Here is a 16,953-nt window from a genome sequence, read left to right as displayed (position 1 = left end):
ACTAGCTTGGAATATTATTTTAAGCTAGCAAAGTTAGTCACTTTTTGACGACTGTTTTAAGCGCGATGTTAGTAGGCTCAGTGCGTATACACTCAGTTTGCTGTCCGAATAGCTATTGCGATGAGTTTGTTTCACGAATGCCGACGCGGATGTGTGAAAAGCGACGTTTCGGCCTTTCCATCGCTCTGCGAATGAACATTTTGCGGCCACGAAAAAAATCTCGCGCTGAATGACAACAATCGAGATCTAGGCTGCAAGCAGGAGATTCAGCTGTGTTCTTTCAAATGTACCAGCGACAGACAGTGCGGGGTAGTGAGTTCAGTGCTTCTGCGAACTGAATGCTGTGGTCCAATTTTAGAGTGAAGGAAAAGCGCATCGAAATATTTCACGCAAAACTCTGTTAATAAACAATACTATGCTTTCACATGCGGAGTGCTAAACGAAATCTGGCCGTCTGTACATAAAGCTCAACTCCCCTTCCCTTTATTTTGTCGGCAAGTTGTCTTTTCTCACGTTACGCCTCCTACAAATTTCGATCTGCGTGAAAGTCGTCTTAAAGAGCGGTTATTCTCTATCGCATTTGATGTGGACGAATTCTCGTGTGCCAACGATTGGCTTTTTTTTTTTACGCAGCCACATTCACACGTACAATCGGCAGCACGAATGAACGAGGTACGTGCGCTCGAAAAACAAAACAAAACAAAAAAGATAGCGCCGCTTTGCGACCAAGTCCCTCGTATAATTGCCAGCGGTGGATCATGTGTGTCTGCGCCGAGATAATTTTTTTTTTCCGCTCACCCGCATCCATTTAACATTTGCTGCCATTAGTACCTTTCGCACGATTAAGTTTTTGACCATCCGTTCTCCACCAACAGAGTGTTAGAGCACGCCGGGTTCGAGACCGACAGGGTGAAACCCTTTCGGTTGAGGCTTGCAATCCAAGGACGCGGCACCTCTGTGAAGCGGTGTGGAACTGAAACTGCCTGCGCCCACACATGTGCCGCAGTTGCCAGTTCGCTTCGCGTGGTTCTGGAGATCATTTATTTTTCTGCTTCCTATGCTCGTGTTTCTACAGCCGACAACAACACAGTGGCAGCCGGATGACCTTGATTCTTTGGCGACACCTAGACGCAGAACGCTTTGCAACTGCTTAGGACGTGTGGGTATTTTTGCTCACCACTCCTTGGTGACTATACTCCGCCTGCGCATATACCAGAGAGGAGGAACGGCGCTGCGCGCGCCAAATTCGAGGCTGCGTTTTCCTCCTCGCCGCAGAAAGTGCGAATATTTCGGGCAGTGCGCGTATTTGACTGTAAAAATTCCTCATAACTCGTTTTTTCTCTTCGCATTTCTAGGACGACTTTTTGCGTCCCCCTCCCCACCCACCGCTTTTCCTGTCACGATCAGAGCAGTCTTTGCAAGTATACCATACCACGCGGATGCCGAATGTCTTGCTTGTCGCTAAATTTTCCCCTGAAATTTGGTACCTAGGCAGGACCAGCTACTACGAGAGGCGCCAGCGTCGATTGGAGGTTGTCAAGCTACTGTTCTTCCTCGCACTCGCCCTCGCACGACAGGAATGCATCGCTCTCGGCTAGGAGTGTTGCAAATGCATTGTTGTTTTAACTTAATCGTGTCTCATAAAGCTCATTTTAGGCAAGGTGTGCAGTTTTGCTCGTGCTTATGCGCGTGTTCTATATAATTCCAAGTTGTCTGTTATGTCTGAAGCTGGCGGTTTATTGAACTATGCCAGTGTCTCCAACGATCAGTGCGGCGCTGGCGGGCTACTCATAGGCGAAGTGTGATGGCCGGTAGGAAAAAAAAAATTAAAATTCCCGCGTATATAGAGAACCCGGTCAGACGTGCAGCGCTGACCTCCGTAGGGTGAGCTCTCTGCTTCAGCGCTGTGTCATCGTGTGCTACATGCGTAGCAGTCCTTCCCTAGAAAAAAAAAAAAGAAAAAAGTAGTCCAGTGCTTCTTTCTCTCCATATCAGCGTCGCATACGCCCACTACGGGGCAAAAGCCTCTGCCATTGATCAATTATATCCTGACCTGCTTCAGCTGCGGTTACATTCTCGGCAGATTTCCCCTTGTCTCTCCGCCCGCCCTGCGTTCTGCTGAGCTCCGCTACATTTTCTCTTGGCATTCACTCTGCTATTCACACGGGTCGTCGGTTGTCGGTTCTGCGCGTTATGTGTCCCGCCCATTAACCGTTTCTGGGTTTCAGCTGGCACACCATTCGCTATAGTGTTGCATTCTAACCCTGGCTGCTGTTTTCGTTTCTGTGAGCGTTACCCCTGTGGAGAACCGTGCGGCTTTGGAGCGCCCCCACTCTCATCCGCCGTGCAGCACACGTCACAGAGCGATGGGCACGTCACGTGGCCTTCTCGGTCCCGCCTGGGTTTGGGAATGGAGTACCGATCAGCGGCGAGCATCGTCACGGGCTGGACTGAGATCGCGTGATACGTTGGCCATCATGTGACGTGCTCTGGCATAGGTGTGACTACGCACTCATCACAGGCGCGCCATTTTCTAATTACGCTTCGGGGTGGCCGTAATTTGCTGCGCCACAGCACTGAGCCTAATCGAGTTTTCGAAACTCTAAAGATTGGTATTATGGCTGCATATTGTTAGCGGCCAGCTACAAATCTAATTGTAACTGCGTGCCTAACTGTGTAATTAAAGAGTTGACGTTAACCCTGTAATGCCCACGTGTGAAAACTTCGGATAAAACTTTCAACTTCTAGGATTTCGTGACTATAATGGGCCCTTCATTGCCAAAAAAAAAAAAAAGGAATAAAACAGGGATTTATCGAGAAAAAGTTAATTAGAGCGTAATTAAATTTAGACGTGCCGCAGTGGCTCAGTGCGATCCCAAGGCCGCGTGATCGAATCCCAGCCGCAGCGGCCGTATTTCGACGAAGGGAAAATGCAAAAACGTCCGTGTGCTGTGCGATGTCGGTGCACGTTACCACTACGGTGTGGGTCATAGCCCATGTGTCATACCGGGAGGTTAAACTGCGTAATTTATTTGGTAATTTCTCAATGTACAAGGACGATAAAACTTCGCTCAAACACGCAAGTACAAGGACTATAAAACTTCCCTCGAACACGCAAGTGCATACAATATAGAAAGAGCAGAATTCAAAACTGGTCAAGCACCTGCCGGTAGCGTGTTACTACAGATGTTTTATGCTACTTTGCCTTTACGTGTTTTTAGTGACTTTACCGACGCTTCCTACATCTCTCGCACCTGTCACTTTGACCTTGCCGGGAAGAAGATGTAAAAAACCGTTTCTGCAAATATATTAGCAATTCGTATAGTCCGGCCAGCTGAGATGAAAATTATTTATTTTTACACTGCATTGCAGGGGATATGGGGGGCATTACTGGTTTAACTTGAGCGACTCACCGTCATAACCTTCGTCTGGTGGCGATACCGCTTGTTTAGCACGCGCTCTACCGGTTGTTTCAGCGAATTTTCAAAGCTAGGATTTTTTAAGGCAAAAATACGGCTTTTGCGTCATAGTATTACCAGTGTTGGCGGACACCGGAAAACGGGTGAATCGCCTTAACTAGTAAGCTGGTTAATTTTTAATAATTAACTTTTTAACTACTAGAGCTAGGCGCCTAGCTGCAATTAGAGATTTGTAGCCGGTCGTTAGTAATAGCCGTATCAGTTTTTTGAATTCCGAAAACACGATTACCCTTGCCGCTGTGGCGCGACATAATTTGGTTTTTTCGACTATATAGTTACGTACACTGGAGGGGTTGCTTTGCCTGCATGCTTTCGAAAGCGCTTGTATTTTCCTGCGGTGCAGCCAGATTTTGTCGAGCCACAGCGGCGAGGGTAATAGTGTTTTTGAAATTATAAAAACTGATACGGTTATTACTAACTACAGGCTTCAAATATCTAATTGCAATTAGCCGCCTAACTCTACTAGTTAAAAAGTATATTAATAAAAATTAGTTAACCAGTCGATTCAAAGGTTTCCTGGTGTCCGCCAACACTAGTAATACTATGCCGCAGAAGCTATAATTTTACCCCAAAAAGCCTATTTTTGAAAATTTTTGAAAGTGTTCGCTGAAATACCCGCTATATGCTCGGCGGTTTCTGTGAGCTGCAGGTCGCGAAGTAAAATACCGGCGGAGTAGCTATTTTCTTTTTTTTTTTGTAAACAAATGCGGAGAATAAAAGAAAAGCACAACTGTAAATGAAAAAAAAAAAAGTCAGTGTAAAGCCCACAACATGCGTTTCGCAACTTATGATCCCACCTCTAAACAGAGCTCGTTGCAGTGCGTGGTGTTTGAATTGTGTATTTAAATCGCTTTTGCTACAACGCGTTATAGCTCCGTACTATGAAGACGCAGCATCGTTCCGGCCCTTGCAAGTGCTTTTGTGTGGTGCATTTCGTATGCGCTCTTTCTTAAGCTCGCTCTTCAACTTGATTTGAATTGAACGCTCCTTCAGTGTGAAAATGCCCGCTGACCAGCCATGGTAAAGTCGATTGCACGTTTACGTGCTTTGGGAACGTCATAAGCACTTGTGCATCGCGACAACTATGAAGCACAGGGGCGTCGTCATGCAGACGGAACTTGTTTTCGTTTTGCTCCATACGACCGAGCCGATCTCCGAGTCTGCGGAATTATGCAGTGGCCGCGTGCTCACTTCGCTTGAAGAGGCTCGGTGCCTGTTTTCAAAGGGCATACGTAGGGGCTTCCATCCGACTTTTGATCACGCTTTATACTGGAAGCCTCGCACTGCGCTCTCAGTCGAGTGCGTTATCGTACAGTTGTTGCGATTTGCTGCTCTAACCGCGGCGTCGGCCGTTGTAGGCAGACGGGCCGGAGAATGAGAAAGTTGGCAGCCTCTCTCGCGCGGTGTTCCACGTTCTCTCGCGCTACGCGTGTTGTAAATCGTCGTGCTTCCTTGTCGTTCATCCGGTCGCTCTGCCGTTTCAAGCGCATAGATCTCTCCGGTCGCTCTGCCGGTTGAGTCGGGAGGCGCAAGGGCTCGGGCTGTCTCCAACGGCAGCTTCGTGTAGCCGCGCACTAAAGTGAGAAAGGCGCCAGGGAGGCCGAACGCGTCTCCCCAAAGCCGAAGGTGAGCGCGGGCGTGCGCTATGGCGCGTCAGACAGCGAAAGCAGCGGGGGACGCTGGGCGCGTGGCCCACCACGAAAAACCGAAGCGGCTGAACGTGGTGGCACGTGAAGCTCCGAAAGCGGCCGAGAAAACCGCAGTCGAGTTAAGAGAAGCGTCTGATGGCGGAGACTGCTCAAGCCGCGAAAACCATGCGCGCTGCTTGAAGAGCATACGCGGACGAAAACAGGAGCATGTTCAACAGCCAGAGGCCCTGTACGAGTATGCGACTACCACCTTTCGTGAAACGAGTTTCAAGCTTGGAGCTACCCTGGACGATGAGGAGAAATCTTTTTCTGTCAACGGTCACTTTGTGTTCTGTCGCGAACCGATGGGCTGGTGCAGTATCGGGCAGTGTGTTACGCTACGGCTCATGTGAGTGCTGCCTCACTGACGTTGAACGGCGACTCATTCTCGGGGCTTCTGCGCCCTCCACCATTCGGATTGAGAAGCTGTAATGGGGGGAGACTGTCTCCTCCACCGCTCCTAGTTCTCTCTCCATCGTTGTTTTTCGGGTGGGTTGTTTGAAAGAGTGCAAGAGTACCGCGATTCCTCTTTTGTCGCCTTTACTCATGCAAGAACTCTTACTACGCTCTTGCAATGCGTAAATAATGCCACCGAAGTGTTCAGTCTATAGTCTCAGTGTTTGGAGCGCGCAAACTGCGGCAGGGAAGAAGGAACGTGGGGAAGCCTGGTTTACTCTACGATCGCTATTGTTTGGAGCCGATCCACGTGCTGATAAAGCGTACATCGCCTCTGGGGAGCTCGTGTAACAGTAGCTCGCGTGGTCAGGCCTTGCGTTTCCCTTTGGGAGTGCCGCTTGAACCGCCCGCCCCTTCGCGGCCTGATTAGATTCTTCCCAGGGGCGATTGTTGCGCTAGACGTGTCGCGCTGGCTTCGCAACCGCTCGCCTTCAGCTGTGGAGAGCGGCGCGTTTCTGTTGAGTTGGGGCTTGCAGCATGCCGTACGGCGGATAGCATTCTTTACATACGTCACTTCTTTTCTGCCTACCGAAGGCACCCAGTTCAGCCAGGTTCGAGTTGCGGCGCCTTTCTAGTTTGCAAGCAAAGCAGAGCCGTGCGGGGTTATTGTGTTGCTCGCGGCACTACGCGGGTTTTATTTACTCTCCGTCTGTGCCGTGGTCGGCGGTAGCTGTCGAACGTGTCGCGTGTGTGTGCGCGGCGCTCTTGACTCTCTCAGTGGCCTGACCGATACGCTGACTTCCTGCTCGCTTACTCAACTCCCGTTTTCCTTCTGTCGCGCAAGCGCTGCGCGCACCTCGTGCTGTCCGACGACGGAGTGCATTCCCGAAGGCACATAGGCCGATATCGGTTACGTTCCAATCTCAGCCGCCTGTTTGAAGCGCCTGGTGCCCGCACTGGCGACTGCGGACGGGGGAACCGGTCTACCGACTCCCCAGGCTGCGACGACGACCGCAGGTTGCGCGCGCCGTTGGAGCGCAACACCACTCGCGGCTGGAGCCGTTGGGACCCGAGAGTGGTGGGGGGGACCCCTGCATTCCGCGACGTCCGGGCGAGAAGAGCGCCGGCGCCTCCCCCCTCCGCGTGGCGCAGCAGTCTGTGCAGCGGCGATGAAGACCTCGGCGCGCTGCGGCCTCCACGACAAGGCGCCGTTCTCCGCGCTGCTGTCGCCGCCGGGCGCCCAGGCGGCGGAAGGCGACGCGCATTCCTCCGGCACGCGACTCTCGGTGAGGGAGAACACGTCGCAGGTGGCTGGCATGGGCACCAGGGCTTGGTGTGTGTATGTGTGTGTGTTCGCAGTCGGTGTAGCGCTCGCCGGTGTGACGCGTATTTGTTTGGGCTTCTCTTGCATGTGACGCTTTGCCTCTGCTCATGGCCTGTGCTCAAAGCCCAAATGGCTGGAGGCGTAACTACGTCGGCGCAAACAAGCTGCAACAAATTACTTTGGTCTCGGCATAATCATCTGGGGTGCGAAGGTGTGGCGTGGTTTTTGTCCCATTCTATTATAGGTACTTGTTGGGGGTCGCACGGAGACGCGGACGACGCAAAGAAGAGTAGACTCTCCGGCGCGTGTGCCTGATATATCTGTACTGTCTGTTGTTCCCGCCTTTCGTGGTACGGAGTGTAGAATGTAGCTAGGTTTCCTGCGTGCGTGCCGTCTTTTCGTTCGAGTGTAGAGGGGCGTCGAAACGCTTTCCTTGCACGCTATACCACACTTTCTCGTCGGCGCCTCTCCCCTCCTCTTGGCACTGCCGACGTGCCAGAATAAGGTCTTCTAGCGTTCCGTGCTCTGAGACTTCATTCACGCAAGATGCAGATACGGTGCGTCAGACACCGCCTGAGCTGCCTCGATAATTCAGCCATGCCCTTTTTTTTCTATTTAATTTCGTTTTTCACGAGCGCGGGAACGTGCAGTAATCTCAATTTTCAGAGGCGAGCCCGCCATTGAGGACGTTTCTTTACTGCTATTGTTGACGCTCGAGCTGTACGGGGCGAATGTTGCAAGACAGAGGGCAGACGTGTGAACTTAGGATTTCAGGTGCCGGGGAATACTCGCGGTGCTATTTTGACGTCTCAAGTGACATCCTTGGCGGCAGCTTTTCAAATTCGTTAAAGGGAAGCTGAAACGGTTTTTTGAGAATTCGAGGTTATTCAAGAATTCGAATCTCACAAGCTTCTAGATAAACCATGGAAAGTCTTTTTGCACTAGCATTTAAAATGGTGACATAATCGTCGATTAAAACCGCGACGATGTTCAGGCTTCTCCTCACTACGTTGGAGGAGTGCGAGGAAACTCGGCAGTGACGTCATTATCGCCGAAACTTCAGACGTCCGCTGCTTACGCCTGCATGCTGCTGTTCGTCGTCAGATGGCGCCAAACAATGCATTGTGAGGTTCACCTTCAATGGCGTCGATTTTCTTCCATGGAATAACTGTTTCTTCGCTGGAAACGTAGTGCCGTCATACGTGACGTCATTATCGGGGCCTCTGCCCGTCGCTGTGCACTTCAGAGAAGCTGAACGCCGACGACGACTTTATTTAGCGATTACGCCACCATTTCAAATGCTAGAGCAAAACGATTTCGCAGGCTTTACCAGCACATTTCGCACATTCGGCAATCTTAAACTCATGAAATTCTAAAACCGTTTCAGTTGCCCTTTAACATTCCCGGGCATGATATAAAAGGTGATACTGCGCCTTAGCATCGATCATCAAATAGAGTTAAGGCAACTGACCCATTCGTCGAACCGTATAGCTGTAGCGTTAATGCAGGCTGCGGCACGCCTTTTACAAGTATCTCGTCCTAAGGGCTTAAGGCCCAACTCCATCGGCGCTCTTCGGCGCGCGTCCTGCGCGCTTGGGGGCCCACGCGTCGGCCAGAACAGGTCTGCGCATGCGCGACGCGTCGGCCACCGCCCAGCGCGTCCACGACGCGCGCATCTGACAGTGCCAGATATCGGCGCCTGCGCACGGGCGCTAGCGCGCGCGTCGGAAGCGGGGTCCGGTTGACAACAATCGGAGGACCGCGGGGCTCTTGAGGACTCTTTTCTTCATAGCTTCGTGTTCCCCGAACTTTTCTTCGCGGTTTAACTCGTCCTTTCAGCGCCCCCAACCATGTATTGTTCACGGCTTGACATTTTTTCAGTCGGCTCGCGAGGGGGAGCGAGCCAGCACCAGGTGCATGGAGATGCAAGCCCCTTTTCGACGCTCGTCGCGGCGCGTGCTGGTCGCGCAGGCGTTCCGCGCGCTCACCGAGGGGCGCCGATGGAGTTGGGCCTTTAGGGAAGTTGTTGCGGCACGCGGATTCGCCGTTCCTATTGGAGGCGCGTTATAAGCCCCTTCCCGTATCCGAATGTGCACGAATCGTTCGATGCACCTAAGACGAGGGTTGGCAGAATCCGATTGTGTGATTTTTTGCGATTTGTCGAACAAATACTGAGCATGGGATTGGAAAGAAAAAAAAAGGGGGAAAACATTAGGCCTCGCGATTTGCGTTCAGCCTCTAAACAGATGCCCAGTTGCTTGAAGACGGATTGTTCAATTTTCGTAACTGACAACTCGTGCGTTCGTCTGCTTACCCGAGTTGGCCCGAGCATAATGGACAATCTGGTCGTGACGACTGTGCCGCCTGCTCTCGCGTGATGCTGGTCGGTGTGGCAGTGTGCGCACTCAGGGGGCGTGCTTCTCAACGGGAGTTGGGGATGTTGAGTGACAGTTTGGGCTAGTCGTGGGGGTGCTCTCGCTGGGCCCATTGTGTTTCATCCATTCGCGTTAATCGCCGTTCTTGGTACATGCGTGTCCCTGGAGAGTGTTATTTTACGCTCCACCTTTTGCGCAAAAGAATGGTATCAAACTTCGTGGGCGGCGCCATTCATCGCGTCATTGCAGATTCCGCGGAAAGCGTGTACCTCTGAAGCTGCTGAGCGCCTCATGCCTGTGTTTCATGACGGCTGCATTTCGGTTCTCGCCTTCCTTCGTACTCATAACTTTTGCCAGGAATCTGATCCCGTGTCTGATCCCGCATATGCCGAGGTATACTTTCCTCTCCTTCTTCATATTGCCTGTTATGTTCCTTGATGTGTCTGCGAGCACACGCCACTCCTTTAGAGGGCTGTAAACCATTGCTAGTTAGGAGGGGTTCGTTTACTCTGTTATTCGCTCTTTTAACGTCAAGGAATGTTCTGCTCTGCCACTTTCTTTGTTTTTTTTTTTCTAGCCATTTCAGTACATGTAGCGGCAACGTATGAAGGAAACACTTAGTTCACACTCAAAAACCCGGTTTGTTTCTGCCTGCCCGTGGAACCTGAAAAAGCGAAAATAAGCGTTAAAGGGGTCAACTTTTCCTTCTCGCTCATACTCGGTGAGTTATCATTGGTTACGTATGATGAAAATCGAGTGTACCCTTTCGTACTGCTTCGGCCTGCACGTCGGATGAAAGCGAAAAGCTTGTTTTTTTTTCGTCGAAAATATGGTCTGGAGTTCACGCAGTATCCACTTCTCACCACCGCTGTCGCTGGTCTTTTCACGCCTGCTTCTTCGTTGTGCAGCAACTGCGTTAGTGTTATGTGCAGTCAAGACCTGAAGCTGTCACTTTGTTTTTGTTTTTTTTCTTGTATGCCTGATTCATTCCGCTTTGGTGTACCCCCTACGTATTTTTTTTTTTTTTAGCTTTAAGTAAGTATTCTAGAGCAGTCCACGTAGCGTTTCTTCTCTCGGGACCAATGATATTATTGATTTGTCTTATTATATTCTGTCTTGGCCTTTTACTGTGCTCTCGGACGTTATCTTTTCCTTTTTTCTTTTGGTCTGCTTCTCAAATGCCTACGTCAGAACACTGTTCGCGGTTCTTTAATGCCTTGACCAGTTTTTTTGCCTTACTTTCTAAACTTCCTGTTAGCAAATTTTGCCGAGCTGCTACCTTTCCGGTGACGGCGCTCATTATCTTCTACTTTATCCATGGCGGGACGTTTCTGCATGGTCGTTTTAGCTGGTTTTGTGACATTGTGCTCGTGCTTTCTTTTACTGCCCGCTGGTAACCGACTCCTTTTGACGATCATTTTTGTTTGAACAAAGCGCGTTGGATATAATCTTCCGTTGCTCGTATAGCCTCGCTTCGGACTTCCTCGGACTGACTTTTTTTTTCCTTCGATGCCCTGTTTCTCGGACGGTCCTTTGTTTCGCCATTCGGTCTTCAGTGAGCACCTTTGTACTGCAGTCGTGTTGCAGATGCGAGATTCGTATGTCTGCCTTCATTGCCCAATATTGGCTTTCATGTGGTCAATAATTTGAACCGCTTCTTGGCATCGTGTGCCTGCCACGCAAGTAAAGCTCGGGCTCTGTTGGTTAACGTGACCTGTTGACGATGATGAATTTTTACTGCGCAAGGGCAGCTTTCTGTCCAAAAAGAGCGCGCCATGGCGTAAGGTATTTTCGTTTACTCAAGGTGGGGTTAGAGACCATTTCCCAAGCGTTTTGCGCCAGGTAAGCCGAGCAGCGGGCCAGCGCAAATCCATTGTATCACCGGTGGCTACCTGGTGGCGCTGGGGATCGAACCCCGCCCCTCCCGCGTGCGAGACGGATGCGCAAACCACTAGGCCGCCGCTGTTCAGAAGCATAGCACTCCTAGCCCCAGCCCATCCCTTGCCATGTTACATTTGATCCAAAGAAGTTCTAAACTCTTCCGGTTTAATTTTCCTGCCCGAACCGAAGCAATTGCTTGCCGTCCGCAGTCGTGCCTTTACTGCCGCAGATCTTCGGGGCATCCTTTGGCGTGCCCTGTCCTGCGCTCAGCGAGGCCTCTTTTTGCGAGCGCCAGTTGCTGCAGCTCTCTCGCCCCCTCCCCCCCCCCCCCCCCCCTCCCATTTTTTTTCCCCGCCGCTGTATTAGAGTAATGCATGCGGCGCGAGTGTTAGCCTTTCTTTGTGAGGCGAGCGTATACCAAAGAGGGCGCATGCAGAGGGCCGCAGAATGCCCTGTCGCGTGCTCCCGGAGAAAGTGTCCTCGTGTCGCGGGGGCTCCTTTCCTTCGTCTTCCTGCTGGGACGCTGCGTGCCGCCGCTGGGAGCGCGCGGCGGCGTGCCTCCGAACGTGCGTGATCCCGCGGTATATCTGCGAGGCTTCCCTAGCCCCCCCTCCCCCCCCTGCTTGCCCGCGTGTCGTGAGCGGCATTTTTTATTTTCGCCGCGGCGTGCAGTTGTTGTCGGAGACGCGAACACTTGGCGGGTCTCACGTGCCGCCGGCCCTCTGCTCTTCTTCCTTTTGCCGCTAAAGTTTTCCTTTTCTTCGTTCTAATTTTTTTTTTTTAGTTTTCTGCCTCCTTTTTCGCACCTCTTCTGCCTGCGCTTGTAGGCGGAAAAAGTCGCGAACATTGGGGGAATTCGCTTGCACCGCTTTCGCGCCGGCTTCATTCGTCTTTACAGCAACTGGCTGAGTGGAGGGAGGGGGGGGGGGGGGGGTTACTGAAGTTCATTTGCAGCCGCCGCGGTCATACGCTCGTAGCGAGCCTCTTTAGCTTGGAGCGCGCGGTCGGCCCCCCGTTCAGCGACTTCCATTTCATCGTCGTCACGCCGAACGGTACGCCTAAGTATGAGATAGATTAGGACGAGATAAAAAAGAAACAGAGGGGTGCAAAGCGTTCTCAAAGAGCCTCGCTGTGGTGCACGCGGTTTCGCTGTCGTATTACGAGTCGCCGCTCTGGCGCAAGGTCAGATGCGTGGGGCACTGGAGCACTTAAAGGCTCGGCCTATACTGCTCCCTGCTTATTATTATTATTATTTTTTGCTTGCTTCGCGTGGAGTGCACGTGGAAGGACTGCGGGAATGTTACACGAAGCGCTTCGTATTCTGGCCTGCGCTGAATCGTGCGCGCTCTATCGGTGCCCACTGTTCGCTAGCGCGCCAGGAATGATTCTGCCCCAAATCCGGGAATCGTAGAAACTGGCGCAACAAGCATACGCGTGTCCTTCCATTTGGCTAAAAGGCTAAATGTGGCGCACGCTGAAGAGACCACACGCCGTGGCACACGCGTAGCCTTGACGCGTTCTCGCGTTATAACCCAAGCGCCTCGGCCACTGCAGCTAGGCTACATCGACGCATGAGTGCCGGCTTCATTCACAATACAATACAATACAATACAATACAATACAATACAATACAATACAATACAATACAATACAATACAATACAATTTTGTTCTTCCTGAGAAAGAGGCACTCGAGAGATTTAGCATAGTGGAGGCGTATGAGCATAGACGCATGCCGAATTACCGTACACCTTCTGCGCACGCGCAACGCTCGTAAGTCTTGGCTGTGCTAATCTCTCTATTAGCTCGCGGAAGCGTCGGGCGCTTCTGGACCTGTTCTGGTTTCTGTAACACCTCGCCTTGCTGAAATAAATTCTCATAGCACAATAGTTACGGTCTTTGCAGAGGTGCGGCGGTGTACGTGTTTGACTTTTTTTTGCTCTCTCTCTATGTCTGAATTAGTAGCCTGCAGCACTCTTCGTCTGGTAATCTCACACGGATGTCTAGTTTGTCGACGTCGCGAGGTAGCATTGTGTCTCTCGCTGCCTTTACCGCGACGTCTCGTCCTGTTTCGTGTCTGGACGATGTGACTGATCAGCGAGAAAGGCATTTTTGTGCGCTGTTCTTGTCAAAACGCGGGCACCAAATTGGAGCTAATATCTGATTAGAGTACATCCACAACGTGAAGGCTGCAGCGGCGTATCCCTTGCTGGAAAGTGGACGTACATCGCTGAACATTTGCGCCTTCTTTAGCGCTGAGTAAAAGGGGGAAACTTCGCCGATATTTTCACGCTATGCGCTCATGTGGCGACGCAAAATGGCGCGTCCCAACCGTGCAGGAGCACTGCTGGTGTCTCCCATAGCTCTCTCGCCCGTTTTATCGGTGAACCTCTTCCGCCGTGCGAGTCTGGTTGCAGGAGCCGTAGGCGCGCCTGAAAAGTGTTTTCTCGGGATACGGACAAGCATTTTATTCCGCAACGGTCGCGGCGAACGCGGAGAAAGTATATAGCGGACCTTCTCGTCTCAACCGTGCGAAACGGCGTGCGGTGTCGTTAGCGCGCGTCTTCCATCGGCGTGCGGTCGCTGTTTTGTTCTACGCGCGCAGAGGCAAAAAGTGAGGTAGTCCGTCCATCCCCCGTACAAGTGAGTAGTGAAAGGACCGAAAACGAGGTCGAGGGCTTTTGCGGTAACGACCTCCTCCTCCTCCGCCACCGTTCCGCTCGCATTGCCCTCCTCGCCCGCTGGCCGTTCGTCGATCTTGTTCGGGAGGGGGTCTTTTGTCGTTGGCCCGGGCCGCGAATCCGCAATTTCACTTGTTCGCACTCTCATTCTCTCTCGTCTCTCTCTCTCTCGCCGCTGCCGCCGTGCGTTCATGCACTGCTCGCCGGGTCGCGTGTTTTCTCCGCCCGCCGTTTTCGGTTTCCTATTTTCGCGCTCTTTTCTTTCTTTCCCTCTCCCCCTGTCGTTCTCTCTCTCTGGAGCCTCTTGTTGCGCTCTCGTGTCTTCGTTGTTCCTCCCTAGCGGCAGCCGTGAGGTGTGCGTTGTCCTGTTCAGCCACCCACCTCCCAACCTGCTTTCTTTTGGCCGAGACTCGTGTGTTTTTCGCTCGTGGCGGCCAGCGCGGAGACGCTCCAGAAAGCCAGCGATCCGCTTCGCTAGCCGGCTGCTCGCACGCGGATGCCGAAGGGTTTCGCTTTCCGAGACGGGCGCGCTCGGTCCGGTACGGTGCGTTGCGTACGCTCTTCACTATCAGCCGTGTCGCGCGGATTTTTCTCTGGAGAAGTCTTCGCTGAGCCGCTCTGTGGGGCATTCCAAGTTCAGCTGCTCTGTCGCCGTGTCGCCCTTCGGTCTGTTCAGTGACACTGTGGAGCCCTGGTCCGTGCGCGGCGCCTCGTCCTCGGCGTGACCCTCGTTCGGAGTCTGGGTCTGGTGCTGTCGACCCGCCATTAGGAGTTGCTTATAGTCAGCCCTGCCGGCTATGGTTACAGCCCCCGTATCCAGTACGTTTTGGACTCCTCAACCGCTCGTCGGTGGATGCGAGAGAGTTGAGGCCTTCTTCACCAGTACGTTCTGTTCCCCGATCAAGGTTGGCGCTGCAGGAGCAGCCGACATCCCCACCGCGAAAGGACTGGAACACTGCCATTAGTCGAGCGGCCGGACCGCGGTTATTGTGTAGGGTAACCCGAGTGCATCCGGCCACCATCCTTCTGCCACCATCGTCCCGCGAATGCCGCACCACAGCTCCGAGTCTGTGGTCCGATTCCTGTAAGAAATCGGGAAAAGCCGAGAGGCGACCGCTGTCACAAGCCCCGCCATGCCGAGGCGCCTCTACGTCTGGTGCCGGCGTCCGGCGGCGTCTCAGGCAAAGGCGCCGGTGTCTGTGCCGGCAAACACGGCCTTGTCTCGGACGCCGCCGAGCCCGCCTCCGCGGGTGCGCAAGATGAAAACGGTGCCGCTGTGGGACCAGTTCGTGGTCAGCTGCCGCGTGGTGCCCCCGGCCCTGCCGTCCAAGCCGGAGCTGTACTCGCGGGCCCCGCCGCCGCCCCCTCCGCCGCCTCCACCTCCACCTCCTCCTCCGCCGCCGCCGCCTCCCCCCCAGATGATGCGACCCGTCCGCAGGTCGACGTCTCCGACGTGCGTGACGCCGCACTGGTGCTCTTCGGGCGGCCCGCGAGGTCGCAATGTGAGTACAGTGTACTGCCTACCTAGTTCTGTTTACTTGTTCTTTCAGCCCGTGTGTCGATACTTCCAGAAGACGCGAGCGGAGGGGGAGAGCCTTGAGTGACGAAGGAGTAAACCGGAGCACCGATCTGGTTTTAACTGCAGTTCAGTGTGCAGATACAAGCGAGTGGCGATTGTAGTGGGGACGTAGACAGTAGGGTCAGTCTCGTAGGAGTGGGCAATTTCAAAAATCTGGAGCTTTTCCTGGTTTTGCTGTTTTTTGAGGCCAGAGGGCGTCCTAGTGCTGCGCACTGGGGCGGTTAAGACTCAGATACAGCATGCTTGAATCTAAGTGTCCGAATCTTACTGGCTTGCCTTTTTGTAACACTACCTCGATATCAGGCCGTTCTGGGTGACTCTTATAGGTTCTCACGTGCATGTCGAATACGGCATTTCTCGCTGGCTGCCGCGGTGGCTCAGTGGTTATGGCGCTCGGCTGCTGACCCGAAAGACGCGCGGGCTCGATCCCGGCCGCGGCGGTCGCATATCGATGGATGTGAAATGCTACAGAGGCCCGTGTGCTGTGCGATGCCAGTGCACGGTAAAGATCCCCAGGAGTTCGAAATTTCGAGAGCCCTCCACTACGGCGTCGCTCATAGCCCGAGTCCTTTTTTTTTTTTTTGGGGGGGGGGGGGGGGGGGGGGACGTTAAACCCCAGAAACCAAACCAACCCATTCCTCGCTTTGAAAAAGGACTGCTGCCAGCTCGAGGAGTATCGCGCTGCGGCAGCGTGCGGTCATGTGTACATCCGCGCGAGGCGAGGCGCTTTCAGAATATATTAGAATTTGCTTCCGCTCTCCTCACCTGTCATCGCACAGGCGTGCTCTCTTGAAACACGTTCTCAAGCCTGTCTGGCCTTTCTGTCTCGTGTGCGAAGGGAGCGTGTTCTAGAGACCGAAGCACGCCTTGGCACTGACGGGTGACTTGCAACTGCACGAGCAGTCGCCGCGCAGGCACTTCGCGGACTGTACGCCTCTGCGTCCCCGATATTGTGCGACCGACTACGGTTCGGGTTTTTCGATTTCGTGGTGCACTCTAACAACGCGCGAGCGTGGCTGGCGCTGGAATCTGCTACAGGAGGCTTTTCGGGAAAGAACAGCGCCTTCGAGCGTGTTTCCTTCGCAGACCCGTGACGAGTGCGGCGTCGAGAGCCCGCTTACTGCGTCGATGAAGGAAGGGAAGGAATAACAGTGGCGTTTGTTTGTGTGTATCACCACCTTGGGAGCCCCATTAAAGCAGCTACGGTTGACTGCTTGTGTCTGTTGAAAATTGGACAATGCAGCATTCGTTTGTCCTTCACAGATGTAATGAGAAAAAAAAAAAGACAGTCACTTCTTCCTCGCAATTCGCTGTGGTTCTAGCTTTTTGGATATCTTCCTCGACTCGTGCGTAAGTTGTTTTTTTTTTCTTGTATGCCTGGCTCGTGCTTGTACTCCTACGGCTGTGTTTGGACGGCTTCTTGTGTAGATTGGACGTGGCAGCGTGACCTCGTTCCACGCTGCAGTCGGCTGATACCATTCATGTCTAAAGCCTTTATAGCTTAGCCATCCACTCAGCTTAATTTAATTTTTGTGAACTTGGCCATTGCCT

General features: G+C 52.8%; 1 protein-coding gene across 3 annotated transcripts in view; it reads left to right on the top strand.

The window, feature by feature from the left end:
* The window catches only part of LOC149353670 (WD repeat-containing protein 47), a 149,528-nt gene that overhangs the window by 43,513 nt on the left and 89,062 nt on the right, over positions 1-16,953 (top strand). The window contains exon 1 of one of the 3 annotated variants that reach the window (XM_089582717.1): positions 13,978-15,325. The exons of the other annotated variants lie outside the window; for them this stretch is intronic. Within the exon in view, the coding sequence (XP_089438843.1) occupies positions 14,957-15,325 (369 nt within the window). The 5' untranslated portion in view covers positions 13,978-14,956. Of the gene's footprint in view, positions 1-13,977; positions 15,326-16,953 lie in introns of those variants that run through there. 3 annotated transcript variants of the gene reach the window in all.

The sequence above is a fragment of the Amblyomma mixtum genome, chromosome 3 (assembly GCF_055824585.1).
Source record: "Amblyomma mixtum isolate Tamu chromosome 3, ASM5582458v1, whole genome shotgun sequence".
In the NCBI taxonomy this organism is placed as follows: domain Eukaryota; kingdom Metazoa; phylum Arthropoda; class Arachnida; order Ixodida; family Ixodidae; genus Amblyomma; species Amblyomma mixtum.
This window is presented reverse-complemented; position numbering and strand designations above follow the sequence as displayed.